At 43.3% G+C, this 23,452-nt stretch overlaps 1 protein-coding gene across 2 annotated transcripts in view; it reads left to right on the top strand.

Moving 5' to 3' along the window:
- The first annotated feature begins 14,132 nt into the window (after positions 1 to 14,132).
- Positions 14,133 to 23,452, top strand: part of LOC309539376 (nardilysin-like) — a 52,226-nt gene continuing 42,906 nt past the window's right edge. Inside the window, exons 1-5 of one of the 2 annotated variants that reach the window (XR_014222835.1) lie at positions 14,133 to 14,494; positions 15,589 to 15,943; positions 17,148 to 17,229; positions 19,775 to 19,928; positions 20,631 to 20,704. Coding sequence is in view for 1 of the 2 variants with exons in the window: in XM_082235533.1 (XP_082091659.1) it covers positions 14,298 to 14,494; positions 15,589 to 15,943; positions 17,148 to 17,229; positions 19,775 to 19,928; positions 20,631 to 20,704 (862 nt within the window). In the remaining variant the exon portion in view is untranslated. The remainder of the gene's footprint in view (positions 14,495 to 15,588; positions 15,944 to 17,147; positions 17,230 to 19,774; positions 19,929 to 20,630; positions 20,705 to 23,452) is intronic. The other variant, XM_082235533.1, reaches the window with a different exon arrangement.

Below are 23,452 nucleotides of genomic sequence, written 5' to 3'. Positions count from 1 at the left end.
ATGTACAGTGGTACCTTGGTTGTCAAACTTAATCCGTTCCCAGAACCGTTTGAAAACCAAAGCGCGGCTTCAGATTGGCTACAGGAGCTTCAGTTTTCCGGGTTATGTGGCCAGCATGACTAAACTGCTACTGGCTCACAGATCAGATCAGAACTTTATTAGCAAAGCCAGCAGGCCACAGCTATACAAGAATTAGAAATAAAAATAAAATAAACATAAAGATGGGATAAAAACAAACAAAAGGAGGTCCGTCAGGTGAACACGTCTGTCACTCAGATGGTGGCCCTTAATTTCACAGCTCTCTCGATGAACCTTGCGACCTTCTCAGTTGTCTGACTGTCCGTATCAGATAAGAGAGAGAACAGTATAATGTCTTGTGGACGGCCAGGGTTGGGGAGGATGAGTGGAGTAATAATCTCATTCCTTAGGTCTCTATAAAGGGGGCAGGATAGAAGGACGTGGGACACTGTTTCCGTGGCTCACAGAGGACCGTGATGAGTGCCAGAGCGCACAGAAACGCATAACACTTCGATAACCAAGGTACAACTGTATACACATTTGTATGGAAATAAGAGCATGATATATACTACAAACTGTTGACTTATACCTTAAGTGTGTTTAGTTAAAGGATGTTACACCAGGATCTTATGCAGACTGGGTACTAGCTTTATATGTTGAAACACAGAGGAAAAGGTCAACTTTTATCTGGAATCAGACACTAAACAGAGGGTAGCCATCTTTTTTCACGCTGAATGAAAATGCAACTATGTCATGCTTCACTGATAGGTTAATGGAAGAAGCTTATAATATTCTAGGTTAATAGAAGTTTATAAAAGAGAAGCAGGAAACGTTAAAGGATAACACAAATTATATACCAGATTTAAAACACCCAAATAATGCTCTGATTGGTTCCATTACATTAACCAGAAACTGAGTTATCAGCTGAGCAGATAACCGATGCCTTCTTATTTTGTGCTAATTCATAAATTCACAACCCAGCCAAGTTTGCTGCACCTCTAATTAAAGCACAGTAGTCCCAGGAAGTACTGTATCTGTAAAAATTCAAGGGATTCTGCTTTTAAAATCTAAGTGCAGATAATTTCCAGTTTGGGCATGTGGAAATCCCAATAGCTTGGACTGAGATTCTGCTCTGGTTAAGACCTTAAAGAAAGTGAAATTGTGGGTTCCACCTCTGCTCTCTGTCCTGGATTTTCACTCATTTATATAGATGCTAAGATGGAAGCTCTGTCAGCTGTTACACTGGAATGTCTTATTTCTTTCTTTCCCATAAGGTACAACAGAAAAACTCAACCACCCTATATAGATTAATTCTCCTAGACCACTGCCTCTATCATTGGCACTTCTCTATCTTCCATAGCATTAGGGTTTGTTCCTCTCATTTTTCCTGTTTTCTTTCATTATTTGCCCATTACATCATGGAGTCTTGGGCACCGTTTTAAAGGGTGAAACCTTTTTTTCACACACTGGCTTCACTGGGACAATCAATCCCGGCTTCACGAACCAGATTTCCTGGCTCCATTCCTAGTTTGTATTAAACCAGAGTTTCCAATTACTTCAGAACCAGACAGTTCTGGTTTAATCTGAGTTAACAAGCCATGAAAATGTGCAGGGTCTGACTTAATCACTTGGATCCGCTGCAATAATAGATGAATGGCCGCTGACCAAAATTGTTGTTCTACTGCATCTCCAATTCTCCCTTTTACATTTTGGATTCAGGTACAGATACATTGCAATATCCACCTCAGAGAGATAAGACTGGGATATGTCTCTCTTCCCAACGGTCCCTGTGGATGGAGACTGTCACCCGCCAGCTTGCGTTCCTCCTCCTGTTGGTGGAGAAGCTGCCTCTTTCTGTGATGCTGTCCTTCTTGCTTCTCCTACACCTTCTTGCAGAAGCTCCCTACCCAGCTGGTGGGATTATCACTTCTCTCCCACCACCAGTAAAAACAAGGCTTTAAAAAGAAAGCTTCTCATTGGCTCCAAGCTTAATTGCTGCATGGAGGGCCATGGTGGAGATCGGGTGGGAGGGTTATTGAGCCCTGCCCCCACCAACCCTGTTGTTGTGTGGCACATCCAGTTAGCATGTTTAATTGCTGAGCAGAAGGCTTTTCTCAGTGGGGAGGTGAGAAAATAAAAAATCTGCCCCATGTGGCAATCAGGCTTGAAAGCAGTTTTCCACTGATGCTAGCAGAGAGGGAGAGGGAGAATCTGTGTGTGGCATATATTTCTGTAGGCTCGTATGTGTGCAAAATCCTTCCTTGTTTGGCCACACCCACTTTTGTTTTGGGGCCACCCATTGCTGGCCCGCAATCCTAGAAAGTCAGCCGTGGTCCTCAAGCTGAAAGAAATATCCCCCCCTCCTGTTTCTATCCAATCTACCTTGGTGGGCTATTGAGATTATAAAAGAAGAGCAAGGGAGAACTCTGTTTTGCCACCTTGAGATTCTTGATGGTAGGGTATAAATAAAGGCAAGGGTGGCTTGATTCTCACATAACTGCACATGAATTGCTGAGACATCTTCTGCTGTATCAGGGAGCTGCTCCTTTGCAGGCCAGGGAAGCATCTACGGAGTCACTGAGTGACCTTTGGCATTGCAGAATCCCTTGTTTTCATTTCGTGATCTGGACAAGAGGCCAGGATCGCAAGAGAGCTGTGGTTCCCTCCACTCCCCATGGAGGAATGACATAAGGATTGCAAAGCCTTCAAGCACTCTATAAAAAAAGCCTACAAATAATAAAAAAAAATAATTCAGTGCTTCAGAAAGCCCAGGACTGCTACAGAACTAATCCTGTGAAAAGCTATAACCGAACCCAGCTGGAACCAGCAATAGCTGAGACACCCAAAATATTTTTTTTTTAAAAAAATGGTGTTATAAAAATACTCCAAATCCCAACCTCCCCTCTCTTGAGAAATGGCACAGCTTCAGCTGAGTTTTGAGTGCTGGACAAATGGATAGGTCAGCGGCACTCCTCCAAGGCGGCAGGTTGCCCATCATTAATATAACGAAAGAAATTGGTTGGAAGTCTACGAAATCGCTGAGAAATGTTTTAAGGTCTTGTCTCAGCCGCAACACCAGAAATGTCAGAAAAAAATGATTAGATTAGATTTTATATTAGTTTTTCTGGTGCATGAGACCAACTTTTAGGTATTTCTTTTAATTCCCAATTTAGCCTGTGAGGAGCTTTTGTTACAGCATAATAATTGACTCATGGAGGGTCACAGTGGGCAAAAGCTTAGGGCTTGTGTTACATATTAAGGCCACTACGTGACGGCTACATTAAATTGCTTCATATGGCAGTCCTCGGCCTTCATGTGCAGCAGCTCATCATTCAGATCAGGTGATTTGCCCCACGTTCCCCCAAATGTGCAAAATAAAGTGGGGCTTGATGGCAGTGTGGTCAAAATTGCTTGCGAGATTGCAAGTGGCAAGCTATTTGCTAGGGGCACTAAGAATCATTAGGGATTGAAAAATAAAGCTGCTAATATTGTAATGGTTCCATACAAGTCAATTATACATGCACACTTGGAATACAGTGTACAGCTGTGCTTTTTTCATCTCACAAAGGATGTCATGGAACTGGAAAATGGCTCCCAAAATGATCTGCGGACTTGAGCAGCTTCTCTGCTAGGAAATTCTGAAAGGTTTGGAGTTTTTGGTTTTGAAGAAAGGCAAGGAAAGAAGGATATGATAGAAGCTTTTAAAGCTTTGCATGATGTGGAGAAAATAAGCTGAAGTCCTCACTTCCCATCCCAAAACCGCAAGGCCCTGGGATATCTAATGAAATGGAGTGGCAGAAGATTATGCTCAGACAAAACTTATTGATATATATTTAAGTTATAGCAGTTGCAGCGACCAATTGTAATGGTGGCCATCAAATTGTTTCAAGGGGGGATTTGACAGCTTTATGGTGAAGCAAAGCACATTTAAAGCCTATGAGTGTTCCCAAAGAATCTTAGGTTGTTAAGGGCTCTGGGAACTTTAGCACTGTGAGCGATAAACTGCAGTTCCCAGAATTCTTTGGGGTGGTACTTTAAATGGATGGTGTATATGCAGCCTCAGTAAACAAGCCAGGAAATGATAGCTTAGCATGGTGTCCATATCTAGAATCCTGGCTTGTTTTTTGCTAACAAGGATTCTTAAGTAAGCAACAAACCCTGGTTTGAGGCTGGCAAGAGATCAGATCCTGGCTTATTAGGGAGAAGCAAACCAGAGCTTGTAGGGCATCAGTTGAAGAAGGAGCAAAAAGGGTTTTCTTGTGTCTGTGTGTTTCTTTGAGGCTGATTAGCTGTTTTCCCTGTGTAAAGGTCAGAGGGGGCAGGGTTTCTGTTGAGGCAGGGGATTAGCTGTGGGAGGAGCTTATCAGAGTTTGTAGGGCATCAGTTGAAGAAGGAGCAAAAAGGGTTTTCTTGTGTCTGTGTGTTTCTTTGAGGCTGATTAGCTGTTTTCCCTGTGTAAAGGTCAGAGGGGGCAGGGTTTCTGTTGAGGCAGGGGATTAGCTGTGGGAGGAGCTTATCAGAGTTTGTAGGGCATCAGTTAGATCCATCTTTTAGACTTAGGGGAGCTAGTCTCAAACGTTTGTTGAGGGAGATCTAGGTGTTTTTTTGTGTGAGGGAAGTTATTTGTCCTGTCTTCAAGCTTTTTATGATGGAGGACCTCTGTAGCCAACCCCAACGACACGATCTCAAGATGGAAGGGGAGGGAACAGCTGCAGTCGCCTGCGATTCCTGCGCAATGTTTGCCATCTTGCCAAAGGTTGCAGGCAGCTTTACCTGCAGCAATTGCATGTTGATTGCCCTCTTAAAAGACAAAGTCCAGCAACTGGAGGAACGTGTAGCTACGCTCCAAAGAATTAGAGAGCTGGAGCTCTTCTTGGAAGCAACAGAGCACACCGTCTCCACCAAGGAGGAGACAGGGGACTCCCCTGAGAAGGAGTCTAGTTCACCAACACAGGAGCCAGATATATGGAGAAACGTGACTCAAAGAAGTAGGAGGCCCAGGGTTCACTCTGATTGCTTAGAAATACACAATCGCTTTGAGGTCCTCTCCCCTAGCATGGAAGACGGAGAGCAGACTCCATTTGAGGATCTCTCCCTCATTACAGTCGATCAGGTATATGAAGACGAGCAGCAAAGTCAGTCCTCAGGGAATGTGCAGGCGACCTTGGAACGGACAGCTCACGGAAGAACCCCGACCAAACCCAAGAGGAGGCGTGTAGTGGTGATAGGGGATTCCCTACTGAGGGGAACAGAAGCAGTGATCTGTGGGCCTGACAAGATGTCTCGGGAAGTGTGCTGTCTCCCCGGGGCTAAGATCCAAGATGTAACTGAACGACTGCAAGGAATCATAAAACCCACTGACAAATACCCCTTCCTCTTGGTTCATGTGGGAACCAATGACACTGCAAGCAATAGCCTCCAGAAGATCAAAAGAGACTACGAGGCTCTCGGCAGGAAATTGAAGCAACTAAATGCACAAATTGTCATCTCATCTGTCCTCCCAGTTGAACGACGTGGCCCAGGGAGAGAGGGGAAAATAGTGGAACTGAACAGCTGGCTTCGCAAATGGTGTAAACAGGAACGGTTTGGATTCTTAGATCACGGACTGCAGTTTCTTGAAGATGGACTTCTGGCAAGTGATGGGCTGCACCTCACAACGGTTGGGAGAAATGTTTTTGCCAAAAATCTCAGAAACCTCATCAGGAGGGCTTTAAACTGACTAATGTGGGGGAGGGAGACAGTGCTCCTGAAGGTAGGAGTCTATCAATTAATGAAGATGATCATCCAAATGTCATAGACCAAATGGAGCAAACAGCACGCGGACCTAGTGGTGGGAGGAAAAAATCCTTAAATAAGAGACACGGGGGAATGATTAATGGACTTCAATGTCTGTACACTAATGTGCAAAGCATGGGAAATAAACAAGATGAGCTTGAGCTCTTGGTACAGCAAACTAAATATGACATAATAGGCATCACTGAAACCTGGTGGGATAAGTCCCACGATTGGAATGTAATAATGGGGGGATACAATCTATTTCAGAGAAACAGACCAGACAAGAAAGGAGGAGGAGTGGCGTTATATGTCAGGGATGTGTATACCTGTGAAGAGATCCAAGATTTAGATCCTCAAAGCCAAAGTGAGAGCATTTGGGTCAAAATTAAGGGAGAGAAGAATAACAGAGACCTCATTGTGGGAGTTTACTATAGATCCCCAAGCCAAACGGAGGACATAGATGATGCCTTCCTGGAACAGATGGCCAAGCATGCAAAAGGAAGGGAGATAGTAGTAATGGGGGACTTCAATTACCCAGATATTTGTTGGACGTCAAACTCAGCCAAGAGCATAAGGTCAAACAGATTCCTCACTGGCCTTGCAGACAACTTCATTGTCCAGAAAGTGGGAGAAGCAACAAGAGGAACAGCCATTTTAGATCTGGTCCTAACCAATGTTGATGACCTGGTTAGTGGGGTAGAAGTGGAAGGATCATTAGGCGCGAGTGATCATGCTCTTCTGAAGTTTACTATACAGCGGAAAGGAGCAGCCAAGCATACTAGGACTCAATTTCTTGACTTTAAGAAAGCCGACTTCATAAAACTTAGGGAAGTGCTGGGTGAGATCCCATGGACAACAATACTAAAAGGAAAGGGAGTTCATGATGGCTGGGAGTTTGTTAAGAGGGAGATACTAAAAGCACAACGTCAGGCAATACCAATGAGACGGAAACATGGAAGGTGCCTAAAGAAGCCAGGGTGGCTATCTAAAGAACTTTTAACTGAATTAAGATTAAAAAAGGATGTGTACAAAAAATGGAAAAGGGGGGAAACCACCAAAGAGGAATTCAAACAAATAGCCAGCACGTGTAGACACAAAGTCAGAAAAGCTAAAGCACAGAATGAACTCAGGCTTGCTAGAGAGGTTAAAAGCAACAAAAAAGGCTTTTATGGGTATGTTCGTAGCAAAAGGAAGAACAAAGAAACAATGGGGTCACTCAGAGGAGAAGATGGTGAAATGCAAACAGGGGACACAGAAAGGGCTGAACTACTCAATGCCTTCTTTGCCTCAGTCTTCTCCGATAAAGAAAACAATGCCCGACCTGAAGAATTTGGAGCAAATGATTCAGCAAAGGAAACACAGCCCAGAATAACTAAGGAGATAGTACAAGAATATTTGGCTAGTTTAGATGTATTCAAGTCTCCAGGGCCAGATGAACTGCATCCAAGAGTATTAAAAGAACTGGCAGATGTGATCTCAGAACCACTGGCAGTCATCTTTGAGAATTCCTGGAGAACAGGCGAAGTCCCGGCAGACTGGAGGAGGGCAAATGTTGTCCCTATTTTCAAAAAGGGGAAAAGAGAGGACCCAAATAATTACCGCCCAGTCAGTCTGACATCAATACCAGGGAAGATTCTGGAGCAGATCATTAAGCAAACAGTCTGTGAGCACCTAGAAAGGAATGCTGTGATCACCAATAGTCAGCATGGATTTCTGAAAAATAAGTCATGTCAGACTAACCTGATCTCGTTTTTTGACAGAATTACAAGCCTGGTAGATGAAGGGAACGCAGTGGATGTAGCCTACCTTGATTTCAGCACGGCATTTCACAAGGTGCCCCATGATATTCTTGTAAAGAAGCTGGTAAAATGCGGTCTTGACTATGCTACCACTCAGTGGATTTGTAACTGGCTGGCTGACCGAACCCAAAGGGTGCTCATCAATGGTTCCTCTTCATCCTGGAAAAGAGTGACTAGTGGGGTGCCACAGGGTTCTGTCTTGGGCCCGGTCTTATTCAACATCTTTATCAACGACTTGGATGATGGACTCAAGGGCATCCTGATCAAATTTGCAGATGACACCAAACTGGGAGGGGTGGCTAACACCCCAGAGGACAGGATCACACTTCAAAACGACCTTGACAGATTAGAGAACTGGGCAAAAATAAACAAGATGAATTTTAACAGGGAGAAATGTAAAGTATTGCACTTGGGCAAAAAAAATGAGAGGCACAAATACAAGATGGGGGACACCTGGCTTGAGAGCAGTACATGTGAAAGACAAAGAGGGAAGATGGCCGCCGAACTAGCTGCAGAGTTCTGGAGGTTATCTGAGGCAAGTTCTAAATCTGCTTTTTAAACAGGCTTGACACCGAGCCAACCTTTGAAACTCCCTTTATAATATTTTTTTTAACTCCTCCAGAGTTTTTTAAGTGGTTTTAATAGTCCTTTAGCTTGCTGCTTCTAAAGAAAAGAGTTCCTTCGCTATCTTGTTACCTTGTTATCTTGTTGTCCGGAGGGTTTTGCTCCCCGCGATGCCGCGCCCCTCAAACCTGACCGACAACAGGGAAAACGGGCGACAGCTAATTTATTGCTAATTTATTGTCAACTCCGTGTTACGCTCTGAATTACAAGCTATCAAATTACAGACAGCTATTCCAAATCCTGCCTCATTTTGGAATCTAGGAGTCTTGGTTGACCACAAACTTGACATGAGCCAACAGTGTGACGCGGCAGCTAAAAAAGCCAATGCAATTCTGGGCTGCATCAATAGGAGTATAGCATCTAGATCAAGGGAAGTAATAGTGCCACTGTATTCTGCTCTGGTCAGACCACACCTGGAGTACTGTGTCCAGTTCTGGGCACCACAATTCAAGAAGGACACTGACAAACTGGAACGTGTCCAGAGGAGGGCAACCAAAATGGTCAAAGGCCTGGAAACGATGCCTTATGAGGAACGGCTAAGGGAGCTGGGCATGTTTAGCCTGGAGAAGAGGAGGTTAAGGGGTGATATGATAGCCATGTTCAAATATATAAAAGGATGTCACATAGAGGAGGGAGAAAGGTTGTTTTCTGCTGCTCCGGAGAAGCGGACACGGAGCAATGGATCCAAACTACAAGAAAGAAGATTCCACCTAAACATTAGGAAGAACTTCCTGACAGTAAGAGCTGTTCGACAGTGGAATTTGCTGCCAAGGAGTGTGGTGGAGTCTCCTACTTTGGAGGTCTTTAAGCAGAGGCTTGACAACCATATGTCAGGAGTGCTCTGATGGTGTTTCCTGCTTGGCAGGGGGTTGGACTCGATGGCCCTTGTGGTCTCTTCCAACTCTATGATTCTATGATTCTATGATTCTATGATTCAGAGCCCAGGTGCAGATGTTGCACTGAGCTATCCCTTTCACACAGCTCCTGTTTACTGAGCCAGGATACCTGGGTATCACCATATGTGAATGTGGCCACTGACTACTTGTCATGATTGCTATATGCTACTTCTAGGATCACAGAATCCCTAGAGGAGTGGGATACTGACCTCACATCCTGCTTGTGTGTTTCCCAGGGACACCCTGTTGCTCACTGTGGGAAACAAGATTCTGGACTAGACAGGCCTTTGGTCTGATCCACATGGACATGAAGCAATAGTCAGAAAGCATGTGACACAGTTCTACTGCTGAAGCTAAGGGCTCCTGGGCCTATAAGCTGTCTAGATAGGGGACTCTTGAGAACCAGATATACAGTGGTGCCTCGCAAGACGAAAATAATTCGTTCCGCGAGTCTTCGGCTTGCGATGTTTTTAGTCTTGTGAAGCACGGTCCGTCGCAACTGCACCTCTTCAAGCGGCTTTAAAAAAAAAGCGCAAGACGTTTTCGTCTTGCGAAGCAAGCCCATAGGGAAATTCGTCTAGTGAAGCAACGCAAAACCGAAAAAACCTTTCGTCTAGCGAGTTTTTCGTCTTGCGAGGCATTTGTCTTGCGGGGCACCACTGTAAGCTGCTCCAAACTTTGTGCATGTCCTATAAATTTCTATCCAGAAGTAAGTATGTGCTATTGTAAATTTATTTCATATGACTGCAGAAAGATAATTCCGAAAGTAGTATTGCACAATATGGTGTTCATAATTCTACAGGATACATCTGGCCTCTGTTGAAATTCACAAGTCCTGAATTTCGCACAAAGAAAACCTAAGATAATGTTAAAACATGTTTACCACTAACTTTCTTTCATCCTTAAGGAAAGAAGCCTGATAAAAACGTTTCTTTATCTACTCTTAACACTTTGATTACATCTCTTGCAACCTGACCTACAAATAATTTAAGGTATAATGCTATCACTAATATTCAGCATCCATAAACTGCCTTTCAAAGCACAAATTGCCTAACGAAACATATTGAATGTTAAAATGTGCACTACATATAAATTATGATAGGGTTTAGGGACAACACTGTCAAATAAGTAGTGGGATTTAACTCAGTTGGTTCCCATTGAAGGGCAATCAGATGTCATCCAAATACTGAGAATTTAACTGGCTTATGGCTGCCACCCAAGACTACAATGTGGAATAACTGGTTGAAAGTATTGGTTTTCTGAAAACAGCCACCTCTTTGATATCTGTGACCTTTCTCTTGCTCTCGCTAGCCACCTTTCAAGTGGTCCTCAAGACATTTCACAAGGAAAGCAATAACTCTATGAATAGAAGGCATTAGAAAAACAATTAAAGTACATTCATGCTTTCAACTACAAGCACTGCAAAAGAGTTGCCATCTTGCACATGGGGAAACAGACAGATCTAAGGGGCAAACCTGTCAAAAGAATTCACTCTGAGGGCTGGTGTTGACAGGTTGCCAACAGTGCTGGCTCTCATGGACTAGTCAAGGCTTGAATTAAATAGCTGCCCTTAGATTTAATTAATAACATTGAGGGTAAAGGAGAAAGTTGAGAATCACCCCACAAGAAATGAAAGAGTGCCTTTTAGAAAATATTCAGAAATTTGTTCCGTTCAGTTATGGAGTCACTACTGACAACAACTTAGCTACAGGTAACAGATATAATTTCCACCACAATCAGTTAGTAGGGTCATAGGAAGCTGCCTTCCATGGAGTCAGATACTTGGTCCATCTAGCCTAGTATTGTCTATACTGACTGACAGGGTTCTAGGCAAGAGCCTCTCCCAGATTTACCTGCAGACACCTAGAATTGAACATGGAACCTCCTGCATGCCAGACATGTGCTGTACAACTGAGCCACAGCCTTTCCTAATGTGATGGTGACAATGTGATCCAGCATTTCTCCAGAGCCAAATGATGTTGACGGCCATGATCACAGACATTGACAAAGAAGTTTTTATCTCATTTTTGTCTCTCAGACTTCTTCCCAAAGGGTCTTCTCATGTTATCCTCCCTAACTCTGCTGAATCAAGTCCAGCTTCCTGGTCTCATGGTGGCCACCCAAATTCTTATGTTGAACCCACAAGCATTCTGGTGGCTTACTGTGGTTCCTAGATTCATCTGACAGCTCTCCTACTCCCTGCAGCTGGAACCTAGTACGTGGCTGAAAACCTAGTGCAAGGAAGGGTTGTCTATATTTTCAGAGCCCTTCGGAACTTCTCCTATTATACACCTTTTTTTTGTCTGGTAGTCTCAGCTACTTGCACTCTTCTTTTTAATATCTGTTAAGTGTTATTAACCATCACAACTTTGCTTTCATGCCCATTTTACTGATACCAATCACAAGTGGATACAAACAGGATAGTCATCCAAAAACTATATAAAAAGGTTTGCTTTGTTTTTTTAGGTTTGCATTAAAATGAACTTTGGCTTGGAGCACTGCATAATCCAGGCACTCATACTAAACTTTCAGAATGTAAGCAAAATATAATGTGATCCATTATAGATAAATCAGGTTTTAAATTGGATTATCTTTTCTATGGGAAGATGCATTAGGAATATAAATTACCCTGTAAACCTCAAATCCCTCATTCCTACTTTTTCAGTTGGCTCTTCCACAGCACTGCTTATTCTTTGACATAAGTAGAGGTGATAATGGCACTATAAACCTACAACGATTCTTCGCCAATGCTTCTTACTGACCTTGATTGCTCGCTCTTGTTTTCCTTCTCTTCCAGAACTGATAGCAGAGAATCTGTTGCTATTCATCACGCAACTGTAACGTGCCTTTTTCTGTTTGCAAAGCAGATATTGTCATTTAAAAACACACACAATGCATTTCTGAGGCAAATAATAAACATGCTCCAATGGTCTGCAATAACTGCTTGCCAGTTACCAATACTGCCGGGTTCCATAGGTGGAGATGGTGGACAGGGTTGTGGTGGAGCAACTTCAAGGGTTCGTGGATGGTCAGGGAGGATTTGGAGGAGCAATGGACAGAAGAGGCAGAACAGGGGCTCGGGAATGCTGAAGAGTCCCACAACCACCCAGAGACAGAGGAAGCGGAAGAGAGGGCGGAAAGTAGCCAGGGAGAGCAAGGGCTCAGGGATGCTGAAGAGCCCTGCCACCACCCAGAGGCTTGGGAAGGAAGCTCTTTGTTGGCGCAGGAATCATAGGAAGCCACTCCCCGAATCTGACTCAACGGGTTCGGACGAGTAATTCTGATCCGTAGCTGTTTCTTGTACAGTGGTACCTCAGGTTAAGAACTTAATTCATTCTGGAGGTCCATTCTTAACTTGAAACTGTTCTTAACCTGAGGTACCACTTTAGCTAATGGGGCCTCCCACTGCCGCTGCACGATTTCTGTTCTCATCCTGAAGCAAAGTTCTTAACCCGAGGTACTATTTCTGGGTTAGCAGAGTCTGTAACCTGAAGCGTATGTAACCCAAGCTACCACTGTATATATGTAATAAAGACTGTAAATACCACACTCACTGTGCCGGCGTGTAACTGCGAAAGGGAAACACCACCTTTACAATGGATGACACTGATTATCTGGATCCACCTCAGTCTGACTTCAGGGCTGGGTTGAGGATAGAATCAGGTTTGATCACTCTGATGGATGACCTTTATTGAGAGAGAGAAAGAGGAGTGCAACCCTGTTACTCTTACCATGTATAATCGTATAAATTTGTAATATGTCCTCCAGTTCGTTGTCGTCTTCTTCTTCTTCTTCTTCTTCTTCTTCTTCTTCTTCTTCTTCTTCATTCTAATAACCTAACCAACACCAAGCATGGATGGCTAGAGAGATATACATGTTGAAACCTGACATTTGTGTGGCTGCACTGAAGCCTACTGTACAGAGATAAGAACCACATTTGTTGCCCTGCTTATCCCTGGCCATCAGCCCCCAGAAGGCAGACCACAAGGAAACATGACTCTCAGGCTGAAGAATGGTTCCTCACTACTGGGTTAGGCAAAGGCTACAAAAGAATGGACCTTTTCTGTACAGGTGTCCAAATGGTGGAACTATCTCCACAGCCATAGTTCTTTGGTGCCTTCGTTGTTATCTTTCTTTTTAGAAAAACGTATTTATTAGAACATATGACATGGAACAATTACACAAAATGGAAATAAAACAATGTCTCCCAATATACTAACAAAGTTACATCAGAGTGTATACCAAAACCATCACAGTTTTAACAGACTACAAAAGTTTATATGTAGGCAAGAGGAAGGAACAAAAAATAATATTTTTTTGCCATGCATGGCAAACTACGGGTACACGACAATTTTTATGCAGTCTTGGGGTGACTTTATTGATTACACAAATAATGAGGCATATGGTAGAACAGAATAATCTTTTAGATACTCTATGGCGCATGTCCTGTTCACTCAAGCTTTTAATGATATTTATGATCTTTTTTTCAGACAAATTTTGAGATGCCAACCTTTTGTAGTAATTTCTACTACTTGCTGCTACCTTTTTGTAGTAATTACTACCTTACTACCTTTTTGTAGTGGCTGGGGAGACTCAGTCAGATGGGCGGGGTATAAATAAATTATTATTATTATTATTATTATTATTATTATTATTATTATTATTATTATTCTGCTTGCTGCTACCTTCTGTATTAATTTTCCTGTCTGGTTTTATGTGATTTTGATTGTTGTTACCCACCCTTAGATTATTTCAGATGAAAGGCAAGATAGAAGTTTTTAAAGTAAAATTTAGAAAAACCCAAATATCTCTTGAAGTAACTTGAGGGCTTTTTATAAGTAAAAAACAAACAAACCTGGATACAAAGGTTTCAAACAAACCAATCCATTTATAGAAAGGTGACTGAATGAATGAATTTGATGTGTTTAGTTTTCTCCATTTCTTGTCTTATTTCCCTCACTACCCCTCATGGAATCATGGCTTGTTCCTTTATCTATGTCATAAACAGATGCTATCTCTCAAGAATCCAAGCATCCAACGGGGTCTGGGATGGATTGTATAGCCCTGGCAAGGAGGCTGGTTTTGGTATGGAAGAACAGAGGTTACTGCAAGACAGTAACTAGGCAGGAAATTCAAGTGCAGGGTGGCTGGCAAGCACCTCACAAATCACCTCAGAGCCACAGCAATGTCTAGAGAGACAAAGCCTGATGTGACTGAGAACTGCACGGTCTTACGTCCACCGCAGCAGGGGAGACGGCAGGGCTGTCGAAGGACCCAGGCACGACAGGAAGACTCTGACGAGGAAGGGCACAAGCACCGGGCCAAGAAAAATGCAGGGGACCCCGATATTGTGAAGTCCCCCAGCGACCACAAAGAATACAGGTGAATAAAGGGTCTGGAGAAAAGAACAACCCCCCCTCAAGAGGCCAACAGCACTGTAAATGTCACAGTGTGTCCCAAGTACGTAAATAATCTAAAAGTACAGACTCGGTCACATAGTAAGTTTAAAAATTAAGAAGCAATTAAGCAATATCAAGGCATTCCCACCAGCATACCTGGCTAGCAGTGGATTCCCCCCCCCCATGCAATGGTGGGAACTTGACTTCCAGGAAATCTGCATGAATTCCTATTATTGGGAAGGGGGTAGGCTGTGCTTAACTCAGTGACAATAGGCGAAGGTTGCCTGCCGCAATCTCGTGGAGAATTGTTTCCCATGTTCTTTTTGAGATGCTTCACTGCTTGGAGCTTGTAAGAAGATGATGACAAACTGGAGGACATAATAGAGATTTATCCAATTATACATCGTGCAAAGGGAATATTTTCCTTCTCTTTCGTGGCATTAGAACTCAGTGTAAATAGATGCAAAACAGACAAAAAAAGGAAGACGTTTGAATGACATTTAATCACCTAGTGCAATTTGTTGCCGCAAGATCTGATTATGGACTCTGGATTAGATATAGTATTTAAAAGGAGGGTAGATAAATTTATGGAGGACAGATCAGTTTTACTTAGCATATTAGGTAACTGGAACATCAAGGTTCAGAGATAGGCAAGCAACTAATACCACTTGATGGGGTGGGGCAACAAATGAGAGGGGAGTGATTGTTGTTCTCATGCTCTGCTGAGGACTTCCTGTGATTGTCTGTTGACTACTGTTGCAGGCAGGACATGGTGCTTGTTGGACATTTGGGCTGTGCTCACACTGACACATCCATAGTGCAAAAATAAATGTAGTTTTTAATCCAGAATCATTCATACTCATCCTCAACAGGCTGCTTTCCACAAAGGGTGGGTTTAGTTACTGGATAGGCATTTGAAAACCCTCTCCTTGACCAGATTATCCTTGCATTTTTCTCCCTGCACATCCCCAGGTTAATAGAGAGGGAGCGGTGACTGCCATCTTGGTAAATGCACGCCCACATTGGGCAAAAAGAGAAATAGAAACGATAAAAATGCTCATGGAATTACTTTTGCAGGTACATAAAATTAAGCAATGGCCTGAACGCTCTGCTGATTTCTGACTTATATATGGATGACTGCAATTCTTCTGAGGCGTCAGAAGAGGAAGACATGTCCTCTGATACAGACGATGGGAAAGACAGCAGCTTTGAGGACGAGAAGGATGGGAATGTGGAAGAATTTGGAGAAGTACCTGGAGGAAGAGAGGCCACTATTGAAGGTTATGCTGGAGTTCTAAGTGGTCTTGGTAAAAAAGGTAAACAAAAAGAGCGTCGTGGAAGCAGAATCAAAGATGAGAACGATGACTATGAAATTTATGAACAGCTAGTCAAGAAAGAAGAGGAAAATAAGATGGACAGCGCAGAAAAGCAGGTACGTTAGCAAGCAGCACAACTGCATGTTGACCAGGCAACCTTTTCCCTAAGCTAAATATAGGGCCATTTGACACACAACAAAAAGGGAAACCTGTAAGGTATGGTCAACAGGGAGGAGCAACAAATCAGTGAGTATACCTGTACAATACACATCTCTATGCAAGCCTCTTTTAGCCATGTTTTTACTTTTTGTAGGTGTATACCTATATATCTTTTGAATTGATTCGTACGACAGTGGTTTTTAACCTTTATTGATGTATATTTTCCATTTTTAACCTGCCTTTCAAAATGAAATCTTTCCAAAGGCGGTTTACAAAATGGATAAAAACAATAGTGATGAAATAGGAAAAGGAATATCACAGCATGTTTCATGGAGGAGAGGGCTATCAAAGGCTACTAGTCATGGTAGCTAGTCATGATGCAGTAATGCTTCTGAATACCAGTTTCTGGAGACCACAGGAGGAATAAGGTTTTGAGTCCTCTATGAAAGGGGGAGAATGAGCTATACTTCTGACTGGGTTGGATGGAGGGGCACTGCATTTTAAAATTTTGCATAAAACTAATACTTACACAATATGGAAAATACAGGTGACTACAAAGAGAATTTTGGTGTCAACAACAGCAGCAACAACAACAACATATATTACTTCTACACCACCCATCTGAATGGGTTGCCCCACCCACTCTGAGCGGCTTCCAACATAATAAAAACGCAGCAAAATATCAAGCATTAATCCCAATACAGGGCTGCCTTCAGAAGTCTTCGGAAAGTTGTGTAGTTCTTTTATCTCCTTGACATCTGAAGGGAGGGCTTTCCATGAGGCAGGCACCACTACTGAGAAGGCCTTCTGCCTGGTTCCCTGTAACTTCACTTTTTGCAGAGAAGGAACCACCAGAAGGCCCTTGGAGCTGGAGACACACCACACCACACACTGAAAGCACATTATTGCCCCTCCAATGGATCCTGGGAACTGTAGTTCTAGGCTAAGCTACAGCTCCCAGTATTCTTTGGGGAAAACAATTTGCATTCAATGTGCTTTAAATTTATGGTGTGAATGCAGCCTAAGTCTTGATCTGTTTTCTTTAAGATGGGGAAGCATTCTGATGGAACTGGAATTCTTCTATATTGGGGAAACATGCTGCTTTCTTTGTAATATAATGTCTATTCTCTCCCCCCCCCCCTCTATATATATTTATTACAGTCTGCAGCTGCCCTTGCTGTTGGTGTTGGCAGTTTCTGTGACCCTGATGATTTACCTGGACTAGCTCATTTTTTGGAGCACAGTACGTAGCTACTTCTATATGTCTTTCTACCAAAAAAGAAAGCCACGGAAAAGATAGTCTATAATTTATTGGCCTGGGAGGCAGTTTTCTGGAATCAAAACACAATTATCAATATTTTCTTTTACTCACAGCTTGAAACTGATTTATAGTTTTATTTTAAAAGTTGATGAAATCATGGTTGAAAAGAATTAATAGATTAATAAGAAATAAACTTAGCAGTTAATGGCCCGAAGAAAGAAAGGTCTTCCCATAATCTCGTACCTTCCTCAGCTTGGTGTCTCCAGATATTTTGGACCCAAGAGTCCACTAGCTCCAGCCAGTATGCCCAATGGTCAGGGATGGTGGGATGTAGTCCAAAACATCAGGCTTGAGGAAGGTTTTGTGAACATATCTGCATATTGAAATCATTGGGGTGGTTGGGGAAGCCTGCTTTATTTGCCTGCTCTGTGATACTGTGTGATATGCGGTACCACATTTGAGGGGGACCTTCCAAAATCCCTCCTAGTGGACCATTCTAGTGGTTGCCTAGCAGTAACAGCTGACTCTGGGAAGCCACCTACCTTTTAAATTTCCCATAATGCCTTAGAGCAATATCACATTAGACCAACCTTTCTTGGCCCATTGGCTCATTTGCAAACCCGTACACAGTTCACAACCAAGGACACACAGCAAACTACCCTGAAGTACAAAGCTTCTTCTGAGCCTCATTTCAGAGGTCTGGGAGAGGAGAAGACTTCTGTGTGTACTCTGTGGCACTGCAGGGGGAGGTTAAAACGGCAGGCACTTTCCCAGATTCTGTTGCTGCACCAGATAAACTCATGGCTGAGGGAAAAGGCAGTCTGGAGGGCCCAAACAAGTGCCAGCACCATTGAAACCAAAGCAATGCTTGTGGGTTCTGCTACAGCACCTGGATCTTAGCAGCTGCCCAAGGTCCCAAGGGCTGAGATTGGCCTTGGATTTAGAGCAGAGCCAGCAATAAATTACACTGACCAAGTTGGAGATAACTATTAGCAAATACTGGATCTGCACTAATGAGCACTGCTGAAGCAATACAACCTGTGCCGTTAATAATGATTGTGCAACCCGTACAGAACATAGGCAGCAATTATTCATACAATTAATAAATAAAATAAAAATAATAAAAATCTGACATTGTGAGTTCACTTTATTTTAGATAGCTTATAAGTTTTCATGGCACTTTGTAAGTAGTTGTCTTATTCTCACAAATTTGATAAATGGTGAAAAATTGTTTTTGAACAAGAATATAAATTGTGTGAATAACTGCCACCTATGGGACGCAGGTGGCGCTGTGGGTTAAACCACAGAGCCTAGGACTTGCCGATCAGAAGGTCGGCGGTTCGAATCCCCGCGACGGGGTCAGACCCCGTTGCTCGGTCCCTGCTCCTGCCCACCTAGCAGTTCGGAAGCACGCCAAAGTGCAAGTAGATAAATAGGCACTGCTCCAGCGGGAAGGTAAACGGCGTTTCCGTGCGATGCTCTGGTTTGCCAGAAGCAGCTTAGTCATGCTGGCCACATGACCCGGAAGCTGTATGCTGGCTCCCTTGGCCAATAAAGCGAGATGAGCGCCGCAACCCCAGAGTCTGCCATGACTGGGCCTAATGGTCAGGGGTCCCTCTACCTTTATGTGCTGTACGGGTTGCACAGGCCTAGTTAGCACAGCAACTCATCTCCGGCAGGTTTTGCCCCGTGAAGCAATTGCTGAAATGGAAGCTCCCAGCTGCCCAAGTCCCTTCTCTCCAGGGTTTCCCCAAGAAATTGGAGACTACGGCAGCATGAAACTGACTTCTCCTCCGCCCTCTTCATGCCTCTCCTGGTTCTGGGAGATGTGGAGGAAGGGGAGCTTGTCGCAGCAGGAGGGGAAGACACCCTAACTTCTTCACCAGCCTGATTCACTTCTGCCTCTTGGCCTCCCTCCTCCCCTGCTTCAGCTTCTGACTCTCAGTCTGCACATCTCTCTGCCACAGACTCCCTGCTCACTAAGCCCTGTGGCCTCTTCAGCTTCAGACACTACCTCCCAGTCTTCTCCCTCTGACTACTCATTGTTGTCCCACCACTACTTCCCAGACTCTGAAATTTCTTCCCTTGGGGGTTTCCCAGCTGGTTCCTCCCACCATTCCTCTGTGTCCAGCCAGTCTGTGACAGTAGTGTAATCACCCCAGTGTTATAAAACCACCACCACCCAGCCTTTGAGGTTTGCCACAATCAAGCCTTGCACTCCTTCTAATGCAGCGGTTCTCAACTTGTGGGTGCCCAGATGTTGTTGGACTACAACTCCCATGATCCCTGAGCTCTGGCCTTGCTAGCTAGGGGTGATGGGAGTTGTAGTTCAACAACATCTGGGGACTCACAGGTTGAGAAAGGTTGTTCTAATGTGTCGTGAAAGCTTTTTGGCTTAAAGCAAGAGGACTCAGCAAGAGGTATGCATTGGGTTCATTGAAATGATCGACATCTGTGCATACTCTGAGCAGACAAGTATCCCAGGATTGGAAGGCATGCACCCAATTTTTTCAATGTTCTCTTTCAGTGGTGTTTATGGGTAGCCAGAAATACCCAGATGAGAATGGGTTCGATACATTCTTAAAGAAGCACGGAGGCTCAGACAATGCTTCGACAGACACAGAGCGAACAGTCTTCCATTTTGATATCCAGAAAAAATATTTTAGGGAAGCCCTTGACAGGTAACTTTGCAACACAAAACCAAATAACAACCAGGAAGATATACACTAGAGGAGTGGGAGTGAGAAGCAATGTGCAAAGTTATTAATGGTCATTATATGCAGTTCCCACTATCTGAACACAATGCATTCTCAGGAAACAGTTTGTGAGGTGAGGGTTAACAGTTTGCGAGGTGAGGGTTCTCATAACAAGCAACAATTTCCACTGATTCTAATGGGGAATTTTGACCCCCAAATGATGGGGGGGGGGGAGCAGGGAAACTCCAGGAAACCCTATGAAACCTTGCAAAAGGCAACCATGGAAGGGAAAAAATGTTCTTATTTGTCCTATCTCTTTTCTTTCCTTCCCCACCCACCCACCATGATTTCTGGCAAAATGACTGCCACATATGAGCAGAACAGAAGTAAGACTTATCTGAGGCTGTTTATTTGTTTACAATACTAAACTCAGGTCTGCCTGTTTGGATATTTGAATCTGTGGGGGACATATAGCAAGGTTTGGGTACTAATACCTCATGTTTGGATAAGTGAATTTTTGTATAACAAGTGTTTGGATAGCAGGACCCGTGTGTAATTTTAAATGGTCTACTCTGAGTAAGTTACTTGAATGCAACCCAAAGGGACTGTATATGCACTTTTGAAAACAAAATATTATAGTTCTGCTTTTCAGCACAGCAGAAACCCAATTTTCAATTTCTCTTGTAGATGGGCACAATTTTTCATCCAGCCACTGATGATTAAGGATGCAATTGACCGAGAAGTTGAAGCTGTAGATAGTGGTAAAACAAATGGGTTTGATCTAATTTTTTTATTGTTGATATTCTTGCAATTCTTAAGAGAAACGATCTCATCAGGTTTACGTAGCATTCCTATCGTGAAATTTGGATGACCCATGTTTTATGTAACCACTTTATAAAAGTAATATTTAGATACAATGGCCACAATCCAAATATTTAAGCCTCCTTAAGCCCTTTGAAATAATGGTCTTAAGAGTGTTTAACTTTATGTTGGATTGTGGTCAATAAATTTTGAGAGTGTAATTTTATCAGTTCCCAGAGCATACCAAACTAGGTAATTAACTGTAAGGCTGCAATTCTAAGCATATCTTCAGGAAATAAATCCCACTGAATTCAGTAGGACTTTAAATGTATTCAGGCTATAAGTTGTTATAGAATGTGGAGATATGTCACTTTCTGGTGTGAGTTCACAATGTGTGTTAATTGTGAGGATGACATGGGTAACAAGCTAAGAGGAAAAGAGTGACCACCTTTATCTAACTCTACTCTTTTATGTCTGAGGTTAAATACAAAGATTCACAAAGCACAACATACAACGTGGGTTTCTCGCTGTGGGAAAAATTATTTTCCCCCCAACCCATCCTGGATTTTTCAACTGTGCTTCCAAACTTTGGATCTAATCTTCAGCTGTCTGATTTTGTGGATATATTCTCTTTAATTTCTGAGTCCTCATTTGTAAAGCAGGACTATTAATGGCCTACCTCTTTAGTCTGATAGGATTTTAGACCTGTAATCCCATTTAAAATTGGCCTTGCACACTTTGTGAAATATTCAACAGGCTGCAGTACAATCAGAGCGTAGGACAGGATCTGGTGCTAGACATTGCTGTGCCAGGCTCAGTTCCAGACCCTAGATTTTGTCCTGCATTCAACTACAGAGCATTGAATCTGGCTCCTTTTTTGGCAAACTATTTTACACTGCACATCTATGTCTGTCTTCTTGTAGGGATGGAGGAGAAATTAGATCCTGTTTGCATTTAAAGGTGAATCTATCCAATTTGCAATTTTCTGAAACAATATGAGAACTGAAACACAGCCATCCTTTGAAATTTGCACTTCTCCCAATTTTGTGATGTGGTTCTCCCAACCAATTAATGTTTAAAAGAATGCATATATTGAGGAAAGTGAGCCTAAAAATGAATACAGTAGTGAAATACAAAAGCACATTACATTAAGGGAAATTACTTTCAAAAATGTGCACATTATTCTGAACTGCATACAAATATGTGTTTATTAGGAGATGTAGAGAAATGGTCATACTGCAGGCTCTAGCAGTTAGGCAGTTAAGAGCATGGCAGGTGACAAGAACAGCCATTACATATGGAAAAAAGGCCCTGGTATGTCAAGAAATGGAACCTTTGGACAGGGAGAGGGTAGAAAGGAGGAGGCTGCTCACAGCCACCTTGGGGACAGCCTTTTCCTACATACACAAGGTTATATGCCAGCAAATGTGTACAGCATGCTCAAAGGATGGTGTTTGATGAATGGCTGGATGGACTACACTTTCCGCTTAGGATATAGCTGCAGTTCAGCAATCCATGTTCAGCAATCCAGTACGTTTCTGAGCACAATTAAAAGTGTTGGCGCTGACCTTTAAAGCCCTAAATGGCCTTGGTCCTGTATACCTGAAGGAGCGTCTCCACCCCCATTGTTCAGCCTGGACACTGAGATCCGGCGCTGAGGGCCTTCTGGCAGTTCCCTCATTGCGAGAAGTGAGGTTACAGGGAACCAGACAGAGGGCCTTCTCGGTAGTGGCGCCCGCCCTGTGGAATGCCCTCCCATCAAGGAAATAAGTAGCTATCCCACTTTTAAAAGACGCCTGAAGGCAGCCCTGTTTAGGGAAGTTTTTAATATTTAAAGCTGTATTGTTTTTAACACTCGATTGGGAGCCGCCCAGAGTGGCTGGGGAAACTCAGCCAGAGATGGGTGGGGTATAAATTATTATTATTATTATTATTATTATTATTATTATCATCATCATCATCATCATCATCATCATCATCCCAAAAAAGGCAAACTGGAGGATAGGTCTGAGTCAAAGCACTGCTAGACAGATGCTGGTTATCAGATACACAAAAGTTAGTTTTCTGTACCATTCTTACCATTAGGGAGTGCACCATAGACAAGATACCAGTGTGGACAGCAGGGGCATAGCATTGGGCTGCCAGGGGGAGGGTGGCCACGAGTGCACAATTCTTGTGGGGGCACAAACCAGGCCATCCCATGCAGGCAAGCCCAGCCCAGCCTGTTGCTCCTCTCCACACAGCTGAGGTCAGCCCCGCTTTGCTCCATTGGGGTCGCTCTGGCAGTGTCGGTGGCGAGGGCTGTCACGGCTAAAATGGCCGCTGTTTCTTTAATGCGAATAAAGCTGGGTCAGCATGACTCAGCGGTCTGCACCAAGTTGTATATATAAGTGAGAAATGTTAGTTTGGGGTGTGGCTGGTGTTTGGGTTGGTTGGTGCTGGTGTGTATAGGTATTCAGTCGTGTTTTGCACAAAGACTTTTAATAAAACTCTGCAAGGATATTCCCGTGGACTCTTTTTGTGCCGACGAGGAGGCTGAGAAGATAAAGGGAGGTCAGAACCCTTTCCTTCTTTTTTTTTGCTTTTTTACAAACACTGACAGGTTATGGGCCCAGTGTTTCTGAGCATGTGCAGAGTGCAAAACGACTAACAGCATTTCAGCAAGGAGCTGGTGAGTCCTGGTGGTGTACGGAGACAGTGGCTGTGCG

Source organism: Podarcis vaucheri, assembly GCF_965113315.1.
Source record: "Podarcis vaucheri genome assembly, chromosome: 8".
Lineage (NCBI taxonomy): Eukaryota > Metazoa > Chordata > Lepidosauria > Squamata > Lacertidae > Podarcis > Podarcis vaucheri.
Note: the sequence above shows the minus strand (reverse complement) of the source record. Positions and strands in the feature narration are given on the sequence as shown.